Raw genomic sequence first — 19136 nt, 5'->3', positions numbered from 1 at the left:
AAGCAGTCCTGTGGCAGAATTTTGCCAGCTGATTGTTCAGTTAGGAGGTGAGAAACCACACAGATGGATCAAATCTTGGTTTTGGAAGCCCCCCGGATCTAGTCTCCATTTGTGAGGGTCTGCCTGTGTTCTGCTCAGCTTGTTTGCCACACAGTTTTCCTCTGATAGAAAGTAAGATGCCTGTACAGTCAGACTGTGCTGTAAAGCTATACCCCATGCTAATATGGTTAGTCTGGCTAAGGGGTAAGATTTGGTTCCCCCTTGCTTGTTTATGTACATCACTGTAGTATTTATTATTTGTAACAGCTTGAAATGGTGCTGGGGAACAGAGGTGATTCAGAGAGTTGAGTGCATATTGTTTATATTTTACACATTAAGTAGCAGGGGGGGTGGGGGGTGCAGGGGGGCTTGCTCCCTGCATATAGTTGAAGGGTAATATGTTTCTGTATGTACTTGTGCTGGAATATAGTAAGTGTTGGTATCCTGTGTGTTTTCAGGATTTTAAGTTTTCAGTATTTTGAACTTTAAGGATTTTGGTCTCAGGATTTAGAGCTTTCAGGATTCTGTAGCACTCCTATATATCTATATATATATATATATATATATATATATATATATATATATATATATATATATATAGAAAGAGAGAGAGAGAGATAGAGATATAGATATATACATATATACATACACACACACACACACAGTATATATATATATATATATATATATATATATATATATATATATATATATATATATATATATATATATATATATTCACAGAACTGGAGTTTGAAAAGAAAATGGATCTTGGTGCTGGGACTAAAATATCTTTCTAATGTGGAGTCTTGTCAGAGGTTTTAAGAGAATCATACATGCCAAGAGACCCAGAATCCTGAGATATTCCTTTGTAGTGACCAAAGTCTGAGAAGGAAAAACCCTGAAATACATATAAATATAGATCAACTTTTTTCCTGTGGAAGAAAAACTCTGTGCAAGTCACAAAAGACTTTTGAATGTTCTCTTGGAGGCCCAGACTGAGAGATTCCGGTCACTTTGAAAAAAGATAATCAAGTCATTTAAATATGAAAAAAATGTGGATAGTTTGTATCCTGCAGTGGGCTATGTAAGGAAAAAAGACACTCTGTGAATACACATGGAGCAGTGGACAGTCCAAAGGAAAGGCAGAGAACTGATAATGTGATCCAGACACATAAAACCTTAAGAAACTTCTAAAGTCTGGATGAATAGGAATGTGATGATAAGCATCCTTTAAATCTTCTTCTTTCAGCTTTTCCCGGTTAGGGGTCGCCACAGCAGATCACCTATCCACTCATGATTGGCAGTGGAGTTTTACAGTGTTGAGTTGCCAGCCCGGTGCCCAACCTTCCACAGAAGGCACACACACACGCACTCACACCTAGGGCCAATTTAGAGCGTCCAATCTACCTGCAGCATATCTTTGGGATGTGGGAGGAAACCCACGTGACCACAGGGAGGACATGCAGAATCCGCACAGAAGGCACCCTAGCCGAGGATCAAACCGGAGAACCTCTTGCTGTGAGGTGACAATGCTAACCACTGCACCACTGTGGCCGCCGTAAGGTTAATAAAAAACAACTCAAATGAGCAAGAAGGGGTTATAGGTTGTGAAGTCAAAGCATTTGAACTTGCATACTATCACATACTGATTTAGGAAAGAAAGGTCTGGAACTAGACTCCAGGCATTTTATTTCTTTGGCACCAAAAACATACTTAAACACTTTTTCCCATTTTGGGAAGGATCTATTGTTTCTATTGCCCCCCCCCCCCCCGAGACAACATGTGCTGGAGAACATGTGGGAACAGTGGATGTGGAATAAATCCATGAAATGGTGGAATTTCTTCCCATTGCCATTTGTAACCATGCTGAATCAGCCTCAGAACCCATTTGTCCAAAACAATATGTTGCCAGAGAGAGAGAGAACTGGAGATTTAGACTTTCTAAAAGGGATAAAGGACTGCAGCGGTGGTGTGTGTGTGTGTGGGGGGGGGGGGTAGAGGGTCTGTTATATAGTCATTCTACTTTATTTGAATGTGCCTTGTTCTGGGTGGGGGGGTCCCATTTTCTGTTTGGAATCTCCCTGACATTGTTTTTAATCTTCTGTTTACCAGTATTTTTCTGAGGCTGTTTATTTTGTTTCTTTCCAAAACTGGACAAAGGAAAAAAAGAGAAAATCCCTTCAAAATTTTGGAGAAGGATGGCTGAAAAATCGGAGAGATTCCTTCTATCAGCTTACCTCTCTCAACACATTTTTTATAACCTCTGCAGCAGAAGGTCCAATATTAAATCTCTATCCAAATGAAAATTTAAATATCATTTTTTACATCTTCTAGGGAGTTCTGCTAATGCAGCCAGGCAACACAGTACCAATGGCAACATCCTTGGATGTAGTGTCTACAGAGTGATATGCACACTTTAAACAATGAGTAGTGACCTGAGAATCTGAAGCAATTAAATTATACAAAGATTTTTCCTCAAATGAAGGAACTGCAGATAAAACATCCCTCATACTTTTTTCAATTAGTCAGAATAAACTAACATATGAACCTGACAATTCAAAATTCTAAAAATAAAGTTGCAGAAGCATACACTTTTTCCCATGTATCTGTTGTTTTACCATCCTTGTCAGAAGGGAAGGATTAAAATTAACAAAATGCTTGTCAGAAGCTGAGTTTCTTTTTGAAAAGAAAGTTGTGGCAAATAGAAGTATAGTATTAATGGCAGCAACAGCTTCCCCAAGGATCGGCACAATGTTCTGCCACTTTTCCCAAGACCAAGAGTGGCTCCCTCTTGCTAACTGAGGGGACCACAACAGCCACAGAGGAAGTGACTAACCCCTAGCCCACAGTGGTTGTATGAACAGCACCAGAGGAATATGGGGAAAAAGATGAATGGTCTGAGGCACCAGCTTTGACCACAGCAGAGTCACCCATCTGCAAATGAGGCACATTTCCAGCCTGCTGTGGTTGCAAAAGCTATTAAGTTCACTTTTTCTTTTTGTGGCTGGAAGAAGGGACTTACATTGGACTAGTAGTCTGTTCCATGGTCAAGCCGAAAATAGTGTTTCTTCCCTGGGAAAGTAAGCAGCACAAGCTGGTAAAATGTAAAAAGTAGTTAAAAGTAATGTTTCTGGTTAAAACACAGTAAAAAAAAGTATTCTAATGCACTTTGTCAGACCCAAAAAAGTAATTTAAATAAAGTTTCTCCACATAACTTTTTTAGAAAGTTTAAACAAAGTTTTAATGTCAGAAACAAACCACATTTCCATTTAAAAGTACACTAAAGCTGCATGAAAGTCAAAACAAACAGATATTTCTAGCCTAAAATATCCTTTCCTAAAAAGGAAAGTAAGTTTAAACAACAAAAATAATATGTGGAACGTTTTCTCCAAAGGGAACATATCTGCCTAGCAATGGAAGAGCACAAGCTGACAGCTGATCCTCAAAAGCTAGCAGAGGGATGCTCTTTATGCAGCAGGAAAACTCTGAAGGGCCTGGCAGCCAAGCCTGTATTTAATCAGTTTAGCTCAGCTTGAATAGACTAATGGTTTAGATGCATGCAAGATGCCCTGAAGCCTTGGAAGCTGGCCAGCTATTAAATCCTATGCAGGATATATCCAGTATAGTTTAGACTCCTCCAGCAGTGATGAATATGATGAACATATGAAGACGTTCTGCAGCATCATGCTACTTTACTAGCCTTAATGTGAGTGAATCTCTTTTGATGGGAGACTGCATCACCTTTACCCTTTTTCCCTTCCTTTGTAGTATCATGTCTAAATGTTTGGTAGGCATTATAGCCCTGAACAGGCAGAGTATTCTCTGCTGATTTAAACCACTTTTCTGTCACAACACTGGTGTCTACATCTTCCAAAGGTGAGGAGGGTTTGCAGGGAGTGGACTTTCATGTTTAGACTCCTAGCATTGATCAGAAGCACCTTTATATTTTCCTGTGCTTGTTTCATTATGTTGTAGATTTACCTAGTTGGCATTGCCTAACAATGCACTATTGGGGTGGACAATGTCTTAGCCAATATTTGAAAGCCTAGGGGGGACAGGTGCAGACCATCCCTGACAAAGCACTGTGGCTTGTTAATCCCACTCTGACAAATATTGTCCTCTCTTCAACTGACACCAAAAGCTAAGCCAATCATTAAAGTCAGTTATTGTTGCAGCATCATACTTTGTTAAGGTAGTATGCTGCTCAGTGCTAGGCTCATACCTACATGGGACACATATTCCAAGAGCTCAGTTGTGTTTCTCTTCATATAATTCAGGGAGGTATGCCTCAGGTCATTTACATCCACATATACTATGAGAGATTTAGACTGGAACCTTCTGTTCAAGGACGTGTGTGTGTGTGTGTGTGTGTGTGTGTGTGTGTGTGTGTGTGTGTGTGTGTGTGTGTGTGTGTGTGTGTGTGTGTATTTGTGTGTGCATGAGATGACAAATACTGGCACTAGACAGGCAACTGTCACCCTTTTTTTTTACCCAGCCTGGTGAGTGGTGAATCCATTATGTCTTACAATGGAGTCAGCTATGAATAGAATATTAGTTCAAGTACTGCCTGATTTATGGGCTCAACATCTGTGACTTTGGGACTCCTAATGGTATGTGAAGCATTTCTGAGGGTACTTAATGCACTAATTGCATTTTGAAGGTCTTTGAGGTTTGGGCAAGTTAAGGTTTAGAACCTCAGCATTTCACAGATTATGTATTTTATGTGGGCTTTCAGAAGGGGTGTTTTGGGAGGGACTGCTGACAATCATGGTAGCAGTGTTGTCTGTGTGTGAGACTTTGGCCTTCAGTGACATTATTTAAGTACATTTCTTACACACTGTGTTATGCTATTTGAGTAATAGCTGGTCATCAGAGAGCATACGACAATTCCTCCACTGTTATAAGCTGAGCAGTCAAATGCTCTGGATTGTGCGGAATGCTCTTCATTTGTGATTGATCTAACCCACTGCTCCACTATACTGCATTGAACAATGGTGGCTCTGCTTTGCAATTTTTGACTTGCTTGTATACCGCAATCAAAGCCAATCAAGCACCTGTTCCTGATGTAAAGGGAGCCAATCAAGAGGCACAAAATGCATCCAGTCGCATGCCACTACAAGTTTTCATGCCACTGCAATACTTTTAAAAAGGATATTGCACGGCGCAGAAAGATCACAACACTTACATTTACGGTTCTCTTCAACTGACTGCATGGTATCCTGGTTGGTGATTACTGAGCAGGGGAGGATTTGTTTGAACCTTCATTTGCTATGATCATGGATAAGAGGGACAGGATACACAGACTGGACAGGGAGGCACCAGTTGAACAGCAGTTGCTATGGGCAGTGCAATTCATCAGGTACAGTGACTGTACACCAGGCCACTAACAACCTGAAGGAAAGCGCTTACAAATGGGCTGAAATTTGCTTTACTTGAGTCGGGATGGTTGTGGTGGTGCTGTTGCTGGGCTGCTGATTGCAGTTTCTACCTGGGAGCTATACCTCTGCCTTGGATTATTCATTTGTTCTTCCAGATTGCATTTGGGGGTTGTGGACTATTGAACTTGTGGAGCTGCAGATGCTTTGTTTCCTTTTTGGGCAGAGGTAAGTGGCTGAATGTGTAGAGTGTAGGAGTGATTAAACATTGTCTCAGACAAGAACAGAGTTCCATATTTTTTGTAGAATGTCCAGATTTTTGCCTCATATTTTTGGTCTGTTGTTCATAAAATTTGTGGTTTTCTGGCAAATCACTGAGTATTAAAGTCACTAAATAATGACATACATTTGAGTTTCAGACTTCATTTCCTTCAGAAAATACATGTTAACACAAATCCTGTTATTCAAGCAACTTGCTAAGTTTATAAGAGCAATTCTGTATTGTGTCAGTGTCTCAATTTTAATATTATAATTTTAATATTATTTTATGTGCCTCCTCATTATTTCTAGATTTGTCCCGGATTCATTGAGAGCTAGGCTGGTCACCTTTGGAGAAAAGGTGGTGCATTATATTTAATAAATAAATAATTATAGGCGGTTTCTATTTCAGAAAGTGTATACTAATTCACATTATACCATGATCCCCCCCAAAACGTGCACGCTGATTGGCCAGCGTGCCCGTTGTAAATCGAGTTATACTAATGGTAAAAGGTCCGGTCGCCCGGACTTTTTTCCATTAGTATAACTCGTTTTTTTAAACACTGTCTCGCTATGTTAAATGGGTTTAACATAGCGAGACAGCTTTAAAATAAGCAACGGAGATCTCCGTTGCTTATTTTAAAGCTGTCTCGCATGTTAAACCCATTTAACATAGCAAGGCAATGTTTAAAAACAACGGAGAAAGCAAGATCTCCGTTGCTTTTCTTAATCTCGCTATGTTAAATGAGTTTAACATAGCGAGACAGTTAAAATAAGCAACGGAGATGTCCGTTGCTTATTTTAAACAGTCTCGCTATGTTAAACTCATTTAACATAGCGAGACTAAAAAGCAACGAAGATCTTGCTTTCTCCGCTTTTGCTCACAGCTCTGATGTACTGCGCAGGCGCAGTACATCAGAACTGCCGGATGCCAGTCATCTGCGGAAGGGCAGTAAACAGGCATTATACTATGCCATTATTTAAGAAAAGTAACAGTTTCTTTTCTTAAATAATGTCATGGTATAATAGCAATAACCCACTTCTGGGTGTGGGTAATGCTAAATTTACCCACGGTTGGCTTTGTTTGGTCCCTCGGGCTTCGCCCTCAGGACCAAACCACGCCAACCGTGGGTAAATTTAGCATTACCCACACCCAGGCGTGGGTTATTGCTATATTCTCTTATTCTGTCAATGTCTCAAGGTGATGGTAGCAATATTATAAACCTTTCCCTGATTAATTCTTTACATATCCCTGATTTTGCTCTGATTTGTCCTTGATTGGCTGAGTTAATGGATTTAGTTGGGACAAGATATGGAGGGCTTAGAAAAGCAGGTGCTAAACAGCATTTTTTTAATAGTTGCACTTGAATACTGTTATGTAGCAATTTTCTACTGAGTATTGCATTTTATCAATGGTTTCTGCTGACTTTATTTATTGACGTGTGCATGTATTGAATTTTACAAATGTACAGTATCTGCTAATTTAATATTTCTGGCAAAAAGCCTACTTCAACCAGGCCCCATGGAAATGGTGCATTTTCACTCAGTACGGAAAAATGGTGTTCCACATTTTGACTGTTTGTCACACATTGCTAAGGTCTGTGTTCCACTCTGGCCTCTTAAGAGGTTGAGATCTATGGTTATAAGATACCCATCTCACTCAGGCTGGTGCCAGTCTATTAGATGGGTCTGATCTTGGGGGTAGGGAGGTTGGTACTTGCTCGGGTAAGTAGATGGGTTTTGATTCTGGAAAGCAGGTGTTATGGTACCCGCCAGGGTAGATAGTTCGGACTGCCTACTTATTTCTATAGAGATATCTTAGTTATCTTGGGCTGTGGGGGACTACTATATGTGGCATGCCTTACTGCAAGTTAAAGCAACTTATTTACACTGAGTGCAGTTCACAGTGGCTGCAGGCTTACAATACTGAAGTCAGTTTGGCTAGTCAGGCTTCTTATGGAAAAAAAGTTATTCTTTCTACACATTACTCACTGTTGAAGAGTCCTACAGCAGTAGGCAGGTTATAGAAGACAGGCTAATTCAGTAAACAAATCAAAAAGGCAAAAACTTGAGCAATGTAGCTCAGAGACACAGATCCTGCAGTAAATCACAGTACTCTTACTACTATGAAGCTAAACTACAATTCTGTGGTACCAGACTAGCATAGAATTTAAGCGACTGTAACTTCTTATGTAACCATATGACAAATACAGAAAAAGTGTCAGTGTGCATTTTCCTACTGCTTTCCAGGAGAGGCTCCATTTCTGTATGACCACAAATTCATAAAATGGGCTTCGACAATGAATGGATGAATAAATAACAGTGATAGCAGTATAGGCCATGCAATCCTTCAGAAAAAAAGTGAAATAGTTGTCAGCAAAGAACGTACTGCTGACTGTACATCTTCTGCATATTGTGTCTGCTGAGTGAACAAGACAGGATGACCACACCACTTACTGACTTGTAGCTTTGTATGAAACTGTTTCCAATTAAAACAGATGAAACTATACCTGTTTTTTCTGCATTGCTTCTAGATCTCTAACATGCTGAAACTGTTGCAATATTCTGTCTTCTTCCAGTTCTTTCTTCCATTTCTCCTGTGCAAGATACACTGGTATGTTCCTTTGGGCACGCTGCATGCACAAGTAACATAACTCCTACAATGCAAAACTTGAAGGGTCAATGCAAACATAACAAGAGTGCATATACGTATATACGCCAAATCATAACATATGTCAAATGACATAATGAGCAATATTAATAAAAGTATTATATATTTTCTGTCCAGGTAGATTTTACTGTTAATTTTGTAGAGAGATATCTGAAGAGTGAACTATCCTACAAAAGCACATTTGTTTGTAAAGTAATTACCACAACTGAAGACCTTTGAGATAAGGATCCATTATGAAAGCTGGAATTTAGACTTCCAGCAAATATACTGCCTGAAGCAAATTCCCTAAAGGCACTCGCAAAGAACATTCAGGTAAATAAAAATATAAAAAAATATTTTTTAAACAAAGAATGCTTTTTACTCTGTTGCTCTAAAAAGTAAAAAAAAAAAATAAGGAAGACTGAAAACTTTGCAAAAGAAACACAGACAAGCTGATTTCAGGAAAGCATTCAAGGTTGGTTTTGTTGATTCCTACTACATCTTCTGGTACCTCATTACCAGAAATATTCAAAACCAACCTTTTCTGAAATTGGCTTGTCTGTGTTTCTTTTGCAAGGTTTTCAGACTTCTTCTTTATTTTTTACTTTTTAGCGTGACTGAATAAAAACCATTCTTTATTAAAAAAATCTTTTTTATATTTTTATTTTTTCCTTTTTAGAGCGACTGAATAAAAAGCATTCTTTATTAAAAATCATTTTTTTATATTTTTATTTTTTACTTTTTAGTCTTTAAGTAAAATGTTGTCATCATTACTGATAATGGTGAATAAGAGAAGTCCCAGAAGCAGGTACTGTAGAATGCAGTCTTGCTTCCAAGTCTTGGAAGAGAGTTCAGCTTCCTGATATATGAGCCCCATCCAAGAAATCAACTTAATACTAGATGATATCATCATTCAGAACAGATGACAAGGGCAAGAAAATATCATCTGAAGCTAATGCAAAGAGACATTTCTTTCAGAGACAGTAATGGATACCTGAAATGGTCTCTATAGAATTTAATATGAAAGAAAACTAACTGTGGGTGTGGAATTTTTAAATTTACTTATTTTCAGTTGTTCAGTTGGGTAGCGCATGCATCCCAATGGACCTGCAGTGTCAGCCTGGGGAAATATAGTAGACAGAAGATAAAAGTTGATATTGCCAAATGGGGGTGCACAATGATGACATCCTCTTGTATTAATGAGTCACCTTGACATAGTGCTGAACTAAATTGCACCTATGCTGCAACACACTATGGTAGGGATTAATAGTATTAACAAACCCTTTGAAATTCTGGCTTGTCAAGTCTATGTGCTGTACTTCCTCTTCCTCTTTCATAGAAGCCTGTTTCTACTCTTTACAATGTTACAGTGGCTATATGGGAGTGTAGGAGAGGAACTGTCATATTGCCCTGAGGTGACAATTACTGCTTTTTCAGTATAGTTTATTCTGTTTTAAAGTGTCTGGATATGCTGCAGACTATGTTTTTGGATCACAGTCATTCAAGAGGAACATCTAAGAGATAGGAACATGCTTAAAGAAGATTCTGCAGTGCAATGTTTAGGCTAAGACTGTACCTCCTTCCCCCCGTAGAGGAATATGCTGTAAGAACAAGCTGTTGTTTCTACACTGGCATTTTAATATTCCCTCCTTTGCCCCTTTAAATTATTTTTCTTGTCCTCATGAGTGGTATTTATATTTTCAGACTTCTCTGTGTTACGTTGATGTCTCTTTATTTTGACAATATTTTTGTTCACTTCAGAGATTATAGCTACAATCTTCAGTACTATCAATATACACCAAAATGCCTGCATCCGTTAAATGGCACCACTTAGACCTTCTAATATGATAGGCTACAGACATTACATAATGTGATATTTGGCAGTCATTTTTTCTTAAAGACTAAAATATTGTCCCTCTGACATTATGTTTAGTCTTTAAGTAAAATATTGTCCCTCTGTCATTAGCGAGACAGAGCACCACAAAGCCAGTTTCAATAAAAAAGCATTCTAAAATCACTAAAATAGTCTTCATGCAGGGAGCTAATCGAAGGAATGACACTCAGCAAACTCAGAGCTATAATATATAACATTAAGTATTTTGTTTTTTGTTTATTTTGTTCTTTATTTCTTTGTTGTTTATAGCACTTTGTGTACTGTGTATTTTTTCTAGCTAGTTTCACTGTGTGTGAGGTATTAACTGGAAATTGTCCACTCTTATTAAGCATCTGTTGGGTTGTTTATGATAACTTGTTGCACTTAAACTCTTTTTTCTAGTGGCTCCTTTAGCTGTTTAAAACTTTCATTTAAAGGCTCACTGCTGCTTTTCAGCTGTGAGTAACATTTCTGCAGTTTGTTCTAAGTAGTGGGGATATTTGTAGCATTTCCATATTCAGGCTTGTATTTGGGCCTAGTGTTTGTGGAGGCTGTGTGTCTGAGCACATAATTCAGGGACATCTTGTTTTAGCCAAAGCCATCAGGCATTTCAGTGAGAGAGAATTGTTTGAGGTCATTGGCTGACTGAGGTCTCCTGGACTACAGCTTAGACTAAGCACCTCATTGGTTCTTTTGAGATTTCTTTCTTAAAAGCTGTCTCAGGTTTCAATTTTCTGTTACCTAAGAAGCTCAGTTGTGAGTGTTCTGCCATTTTACAGTGAGCTAATCGAAGGAAGGACACTCAGCAAACTCAGAGCTATAATATATAACATTAAGTATCCTGTTTTTGTTTATTTTGTTCTTTATTTCTTTGTTGTTTATAGCACTTTGTGTACTGTGTATTTTTTCTAGCTAGTTTCACTGTGTGTGAGGTATTAACTGGAAATTATCCACTCTTATTAAGCATCAGTTGGGTTGTTTGTTTATGATAACTTGTTGCAGTTAAACTCTTTTTTCTAGTGGCTCCTTTAGCTGTTTAAAACTTTCATTTAAAGGCTCACTGCTGCTTTTCAGCTGTGAGTAACATTTCTGCAGTTTGTTCTAAGTAGTGGGGATATTTGTAGCATTTCCATATTCAGGCTTGTATTTGGGCCTAGTGTTTGTGGAGGCTGTGTGACTGAGCACATAATTCAGGGACATCTTGTTTTAGCCAAAGCCATCAGGCATTTCAGTGAGAGAGAATTGTTTGAGGTCATTGGCTGACTGAGGTCTCCTGGACTACAGCTTAGACTAAGCACCTCATTGGTTCTTTTGAGATTTCTTTCTTAAAAGCTGTCTCAGGTGTCAACTTTCTGTTACCTAAGAAGCTCCGTTGTGAGTGTTCTGCCATTTTACAGTGAGCTAATCGAAGGAAGGACACTCAGCAAACTCAGAGCTATAATATATAACATTAAGTATCCTGTTTTTGTTTATTTTGTTCTTTATTTCTTTGTTGTTTATAGCACTTTGTGTACGGTGTATTTTTTCTAGCTAGTTTCACTGTGTGTGAGGTATTAACTAGAAATTGTCCACTCTTATTAAGCATCTGTTGGGTTGTTTGTTTATGATAACTTGTTGCAGTTAAACTCTTTTTTCTAGTGGCTCCTTTAGCTGTTTAAAACTTTCATTTAAAGGCTCACTGCTGCTTTTCAGCTGTGAGTAACATTTCTGCAGTTGGTTAACATTAAGTATCCTGTTTTTTGTTTATTTTGTTCTTTATTTCTTTGTTATTTATAGCACTTTGTGTACTGTGTATTTTTTCTAGCTAGTTTCACTGTGTGTGAGGTATTAACTGGAAATTGTCCACTCTTATTAAGCATCTGTTTGGTTGTTTGTTTATGATAACTTGTTGCAGTTAAACTCTTTTTTCTAGTGGCTCCTTTAGCTGTTTAAAACTTTCATTTAAAGGCTCACTGCTGCTTTTCAGCTGTGAGTAACATTTCTGCAGTTTGTTTCCTACCCTCCCTCCCTGTCGGTATAGTGTTTTTATAGTTGGTGGCTTTGCAGTTGCCCGCCCCTAGTGTAAATTTGATCTGGGACCCTCCTCCCAGTCTAGTGTCATTACCTCATTCTACCCAGTACAGGGAGAGCATTTGAGAAGGCCAATCAGCTCAGTTTCTGCTACTCCTTTCTCTCTTTCCACAAAAAAAAAAAAAAAAAAAAAAAAAAATGTATCTGCTTTTACTGTATTTGTGTTTCTTTCTACTTTATTTTGCTTTTGCGTCATCTTAAAAGTACTCAATTGTATTTATTACTGCTTGGTGTAACTCATTCTAAGCCTTTTAGATTAAGCACCTGGGCTTCAGACCAGTTTTACATTAAGAAGGTTTGTGGTCTGCACTGTAGTGGCAGAACAGGTAGCTTATATCCTTCTAAGTTGGGAACTGCTGATTGAGGGCTCAGTGTCTGTTATTCTAAAAGTGTATTAATTCTGGTTTAAGCACTTGGGCTTGAGGCCAGTTATTTTACATTAAGAGGGTTCATGTTCTGCACTCTTGTGGGAGGAGAGGCTGGACTCTGTCCTTCTGAGCTGGGAATTTCTGGTTAAAGGCTTATAGTGCCTGCATATTTGAACTGCTTCTTACTGAAATTGGTACACCTTGTTTGCTGTAGCATAGACTAGATCCAGGCCTGCTGAATCTAGCTTTGTTTGTATAACTTGAGCAGTAATCCAGGCATTCTTTAAAGTATTCAGTTGTATTTATTACTGCTGGTAGTAACTTGATTAAAGTGTAGCTATCATTTCTAAGTCTTTTGGATTAAGCACTTGGGCTTCAGACCAGTTGTTTTACATTAGGAAGGTTTGTGGCCTGCACTGTGGTGGCAGGACAGGTAGCTTACATCCTTCTAAGTTGGGAACTGCTGATTGAGAGCTCAGTGTCTGTTATTCTAAAAGTGTATTAGTTCTGGTTTAAGCACTTGGGCTTCAGGCCAGTTATTTTACGTTAAGAAGGATTGCGGTCTGCACTCTTGTGGGAGGAGAGGCTGGACTCTGCCCTTCTGAGCAGAGAATTTCTGGTTAAAGGCTTATAGTGCCTGCATATTCTAACTGTTTCTTACTGAAATTGGTACACCTTGTTTGCTGTAGCATAGACTAGATCCAGGCATGCTGAATCTAGCTTTGTTTGTATGCTTGTTGTTTGTTTATTTCCCTGAAACGCTAATTCCACCTAAAACGCAGCCTTTTAGCACTTCTGTGAATCCCTAGTGATATCTGCATTGCTTAATGTACTTATTTCCTTGTTTCACTTGAAAGAAAGTTACTGTTTGTCGTTTTTGCATTTAAGTTACCTGTAACACATTGCATTTAAGTTACCTGGCACTTGCTCACTAAAGTAATTATATAAGTCAGCTCTAAAAAATTAAAAGCACTACACCCTCACAAACTCCCCTTGAGTACCTTGTTCCCCATTGGCCCTTTTTTTCAATTATAAAGGAATTCCCAATACTATTCTAGCATGTCCAAAGGTCAGTTGTCAATCTCCTCTCCGGTCCAGCAGGTGAATCTGGGAATCTTGAGGCAATGTTACAACTGCCTCATGTACACAGACAACCCTCTCCTCCTCCCAACAAATTCCAACACATGTGAGAGATGCAACCATATAGCCAAACTGGAGGCTAAGCTCTCTCAACTCAGTACTGGCGTAACCAGTCAGGAGGAGAAGGAAACCACACTCACTACAATTCCAGTCTCACATAGACCTACCACGACAACAAACCAAACACATAAACACACAAAAACATACTCAGAGGCTCTAAATAAAAATCTGCCTAAGCAGCAGAGACCTCCAAAGCAGACACCCAAGCAACCGCTACCCCAAAACAAAACACGTGCAACACATAGCTCACAAAGCCAGTGTGCCGAACAGTCACAGCCCTTAAGGCTAAACAACACACCTGATACACTTGTAATAGGTGACTCTATCGTCAGGCACACTGGCGTCCCGCTCACCAGGCTGAACAAGGAGAAGGTCACAGTGAGCTGCCTGTTGGGCGCTAGGATCTGCCACATAACACAAGCACTCAGGTCACTCCAAGGCAAGTACAAATATGACTCAGTCATTGTCCATGCTGGTGTGAATGACCTGAGACGTACCTCCCTGGACTACATGAAAAGATACATAGAGGAGCTCTCTGAGCATGTAGCCCAGGCCGGTATGACCCTGACCTTGAGTAGCATCTTACCCTCACCAAGAATGATGCCACAATATGAAGACAAGATGATCAATTTCAACAATTGGCTTAAGTGTTGGTGTCATTCAAAGGGGATCCAATGCCTGTCAGCCTGGGATGACATGCTCGACAAGCCACGATGCTTCGCTAGGGACGGCTTGCACCTGTCACCCTGGGCTTTCGGATATTGGCAAAGGCTCTTGCTACCCCATAGTGCCTTTTTAGGCAAGGCTCAAAAGACAAACCCACCTCCATAGGTATCACAAGGGATAAGAAACTAAGAGTAATGCTACTCAATGCCAGAAGTCTAAACCTCAAGATGCACGACTGAAACTCTCCTTAGCATGGAGAACATCGATATCTGTGCAGTAACAGAAACCTGGTTCAAGGCTCCCGAGAGCACCCCAGCACTACCAGGTTATACCTCATACCATGCTTTTTGGCCCCAAAACTTGGACCGAACCACAAAAGGAGGAGGAGTATCAATATTCGTCAAAGATACCGACACCTCCAGGTTGGTGGCACAGCACGAAGCATCAGAGACTATCCATGTGCAACTAACTGTGGGTAAAACTGCCTTCCACTTTATAGCCTGCTACAGACCACCCTCCCAAACACAGGAGCCCCACTCGGCCTTCCTGAGAATACTGGAAAATATGAAGGTCTCTCCAAACACCATTATATTGGGCGACTTCAACTACCCAAACATAGACTGGGAGCATTACTCTAGCTCCAACACCCTAGCCCAAAGGTTCCTAGAATTTATAAACTCAAATGCTATGGAACAACTTGTTACCACTCCCACAAGAGGGGAAAACATACTGGACCTGATCATCACCAACATGGGGACACTATGCTCCAGACCAGAAGTGTATCCCTCACTGGTAAGATCAGACCATAAACTAATCTCACTGGATATTCACATCCCGACCCCACCCCCTGCCCAGAAAACCACAGTGAAAAACTTCTCTAAAGCAAATTTCACATGGCTCAAAACCGAGGCGAAATCCTTCAAAGCCCCTGGGCCTGTGGAAAATATGGCCCAGACCGCAGAATCCTTTATAAACGCATTCTATGAACACCTTCAGAAATGCATGGATCATGCAATCCCAAATAAAACCAAGACCCAATACTCCAAAGGCAGACGTCCTGTCTGGTGGACCCCAGCCATAAACAAACTATACAATAGAAGGAGGAAGCTACTACATGATAGAGCAAAATCCCAAAAAGGGAAGGCATCTCTGATCAGTATTAGCAAAAAACTACGAGCACTCATAAAATCGTCTAAGGCCAGCTTCGAGAGAAAAATTGCACAGGACACTAAGGATAATCACAAGGCTTTCTTTAGTTATGTTAGGAACCTGGGTGGGAATTCCCAGATATGCTCAGAATTAGTCCAAAATGACAAAAAATACACCGAGCCCACAGACATTGCCAACATCCTAGCTGACAGGTTCAGTGCAAACCCCCTCCCCACCAAAAGGGCAAATATCTATCCCAACAGAGTGCTGGCCCCCTGACATCTCAGATGCTCAGGTAAGAGCCGCCCTCTCCAAAGCAAAAACACAGCATCAATGGGACCAGATGGTGTCCCGGCTGCCGTCCTACATGAACTCCAAGAAGAGCTAAACCCAAACATAAAACTACTGTTCAATCTTAGCCTTACTACAGGATATGTACCCAAAGAGTGGCGTACAGCAACAGTGGTCCCTCTCCACAAAGGTGGTGCCTCAACGGATCCTGGAAACTATCGCCCCATAAGCCTGACTAGCTTGGTCTGCAAAGCTATGGAAAGGATCATCATGGACCTCATAAATAAAGATATTGGGGACCTACAGACACTGGATCCTACCCAGTTTGGCTTTAAGGGCAGATCCTGCCTCTTAAACCTGGTCGATTTCTTTGAAACAGTCACCAAGGCCATTGACGAGGGGAAGGTGGTCCACACAGCCTACCTGGACCTCGCAAAAGCCTTCGATACAATACCCCACTCGGGCATTATAGATAAGCTCACCAGCTTAAATATAAACCCCTATGTCACTAGATGGGTTGCAAACTGGCTCAAGGACAGAACCCACATGGTTAGAATTGCTGGAGCCATGTCAGACTCCAAACCAGTTACAAGTGGCGTCCCACAAGGCTCAGTCCTGGGACCTCTCTTGTTCGGTATATATTTCTCGGCGGTACAGGCCAACACGGAAGGACTGTGGCTCACCAAGTTCGCAGATGACTGCAAACTGGGCACCATAATCAACTCTCCAGCCGACACAAGCATCCTCCAAAATGGCCTCATAGAAACAGACAACTGGTGCCAGAGCCATGGCCTCAAGCTAAACGCCAAAAAGTGTATAGTCATCCCCTTTTGCAAAAACAAAGTGCCCACAAATTACCACGTAGGTGGTAATCCATTAAGTACAGAAGAAGTCATTAGGGACCTGGGGACCCAAGTTGATAGCAATCTCTCATTTGACAACCACGTGGCCAAAGTGGTTAGAAAAACTTTTTATATAGCCCACCTAATCATGAAGGGATTCACATCTAGATCAGGGGAGGTCATCGTGCCCCTTTACTCATCCCTCATCAGGCCCATAATTGAGTACAATGCCCCTTTTGGGATGTACCTTACCAGACACCTGCAGCAACTGGAAAGACCCCAAAAGTACCTCACCAAGAGGATCAAAGGGCTCAAACAGATGCCATATGCTGCCCGGTTAAAGAAACTCCAGCTCTACTCAGTGGCATACCGCCTGCTCAGAGGTGATCTGTGCCTGACGTATAAAGCCATGTCCAACCCGGAATTAATGGACATGCTGCACCTCAGAAAATCCAAATCCCATCGAGCTACGCGCTCGAGAGACTTGAACCTCAGCACTGAAATAAATAGGACATGCTGGAGGGACAGATTCATAACCCAGAGGCTCCCTTCACTCTGGAATAAAATCCCAGTCCAGGTTAGGCAGAGTCCCACATTGACTCTCTTCAAGAGGAATCTTGATGAGTGGATGGGAGATCGTAAGTTTACCCCGGCTATCACTTCTGTGTCACTGTTAGACAGAGGCACAGTATACTAACCTCAAAAAAAGGCATAGCAAAATTTATTTAAAATGGGTGGCGAAAGCCAAACACACTCTGGCTAGGCTTATAAATGCCCTAGGGCAGATAGCCTAGTATGAACCTATGAACCTATGACAAAGTCTTCCTGCATCTCCATGTGAGGTGATTCACTCTTCCACCCACTTACATACATATTCTAATTCTAAAGCTGCACATCAGGGAAAGAAGAAAACAATCTTTAAGGGTGAAGCATGGCTCACACAACTGTGATCTCACAGTACAGCTAAAACAATATTAAAATATTTCAAGAGCAGTTGCCTTAGGAAATCTGCCTCAGGCACTGTTTCCAGGCAATCTGCATTTGATCAGATATAGATCTCCCATGTGAAGAGGTCACACTAACAGTAAATCACACAATAATATTTACACACAATATTTTATATTTTCTTGCTTGTGTAATTTCCAGTACTTTACTTTTTAGGCTTTGCAACTTGAACTTATGCACATCTTCTTCTTCTTTCAGCTTTTCCCGGTCAGGCGTTGCCACAGTGGATCACCTGTCCGCTCATGATTGGCAGTGGAGTTTTACGGTGTCGAGTTGCCAGCCCAGCACCCAACCTTCCACAGAAGACACACACATGCACACACTCATACCTAGGGCCAATTTAGAGTGTCCAATCCACCTACAGCATGTCTTTGGGATGTGGAAGGAAACCAGAGCACCCGGAGGAAACCCACGCGACCACAGGGAGGACATGCAGACTCCGCACAGAAGGCACCCCAGCCGAGAATTGAACCGGAGAACCTCTTGCTGTGAGGCAGCAACGCTAACTACTGCACCACAGTTATGCACATAATATTTTATATTTTCTTGCTTGTGTAATTTCCAGTATTTTACTTTTTAGGCTTTGCATCTTGAACTTGTGTGCAGTTTTTCCTGTGACTATACCTTTTACTCTAAATGACTTAATTGATTTTAGGAATTCATTGGTTAGTCTCATTTTAAATTGAGTGCTGTTTCATTCAGTTTTCAGTCTGATGAAGTGATGTTGTAACCGTGAAAGCGCTTACTTTCAACATTTTATTTTATTTTGAATAAACATTTTTCAGTACTCAGCTATGTCAGTACGGTATTTGTTTTTTTTTTTGGTTTACGCTAGTTACCCTCAGCAACACTCTAAACCTACAAAGCCCTATGACCACACATAGTGCAAGGAGTACCAAAATCATGGGTGCTGAGCCTGTAAAGCAGGGATTTACCCAACCAAACATTCTAGTTATTGGTGATGCCACTGTAAGACACATAGGCTGTGTAAGGAAAGAGTGACAATTAGTTGACTGTCTTGTGCCATGATCCACCATATCACATATGCACTCAAGTCTTTGAACAACAGGTACAGGTAAGATACATACCTCTTTGAATTATATGAAGACAGACATGCTGAAACTCTCAGACTATGTGTCCCAGGCAGCTATGAGCAGCATTACACCTTCTCCAAGAATGATGCTGCAATATGAACAAAAATAATTTAATAATTGGCTTAGTTTTTGGTGTCAATCTAAGGGAGGTTTAATATCTGTCAGCCTGAGAGGATATGATCAGCAGGCCACACTGCTTTGCCAGGGATGTCCTATACCTGTCCCTTCTAGGTTTTTGAATATTGGCAAAACC

The 19136-nt window shown here is 40.5% G+C and overlaps 1 protein-coding gene across 1 annotated transcript in view; it reads right to left on the bottom strand.

The window, feature by feature from the left end:
- Positions 1–19136, bottom strand: part of CCDC81 (coiled-coil domain containing 81) — a 1631012-nt gene that overhangs the window by 666726 nt on the left and 945150 nt on the right. The window contains exon 9 of the mRNA XM_044071201.1: positions 8186–8332. Within this exon, the coding sequence (XP_043927136.1) occupies positions 8186–8332 (147 nt within the window). The remainder of the gene's footprint in view (positions 1–8185; positions 8333–19136) is intronic.

This window comes from Protopterus annectens, chromosome 5.part0 (genome assembly GCF_019279795.1).
Source record: "Protopterus annectens isolate FY-2018-M chromosome 5.part0, PAN1.0, whole genome shotgun sequence".
Lineage (NCBI taxonomy): Eukaryota > Metazoa > Chordata > Ceratodontiformes > Protopteridae > Protopterus > Protopterus annectens.
Note: the sequence above shows the minus strand (reverse complement) of the source record. Positions and strands in the feature narration are given on the sequence as shown.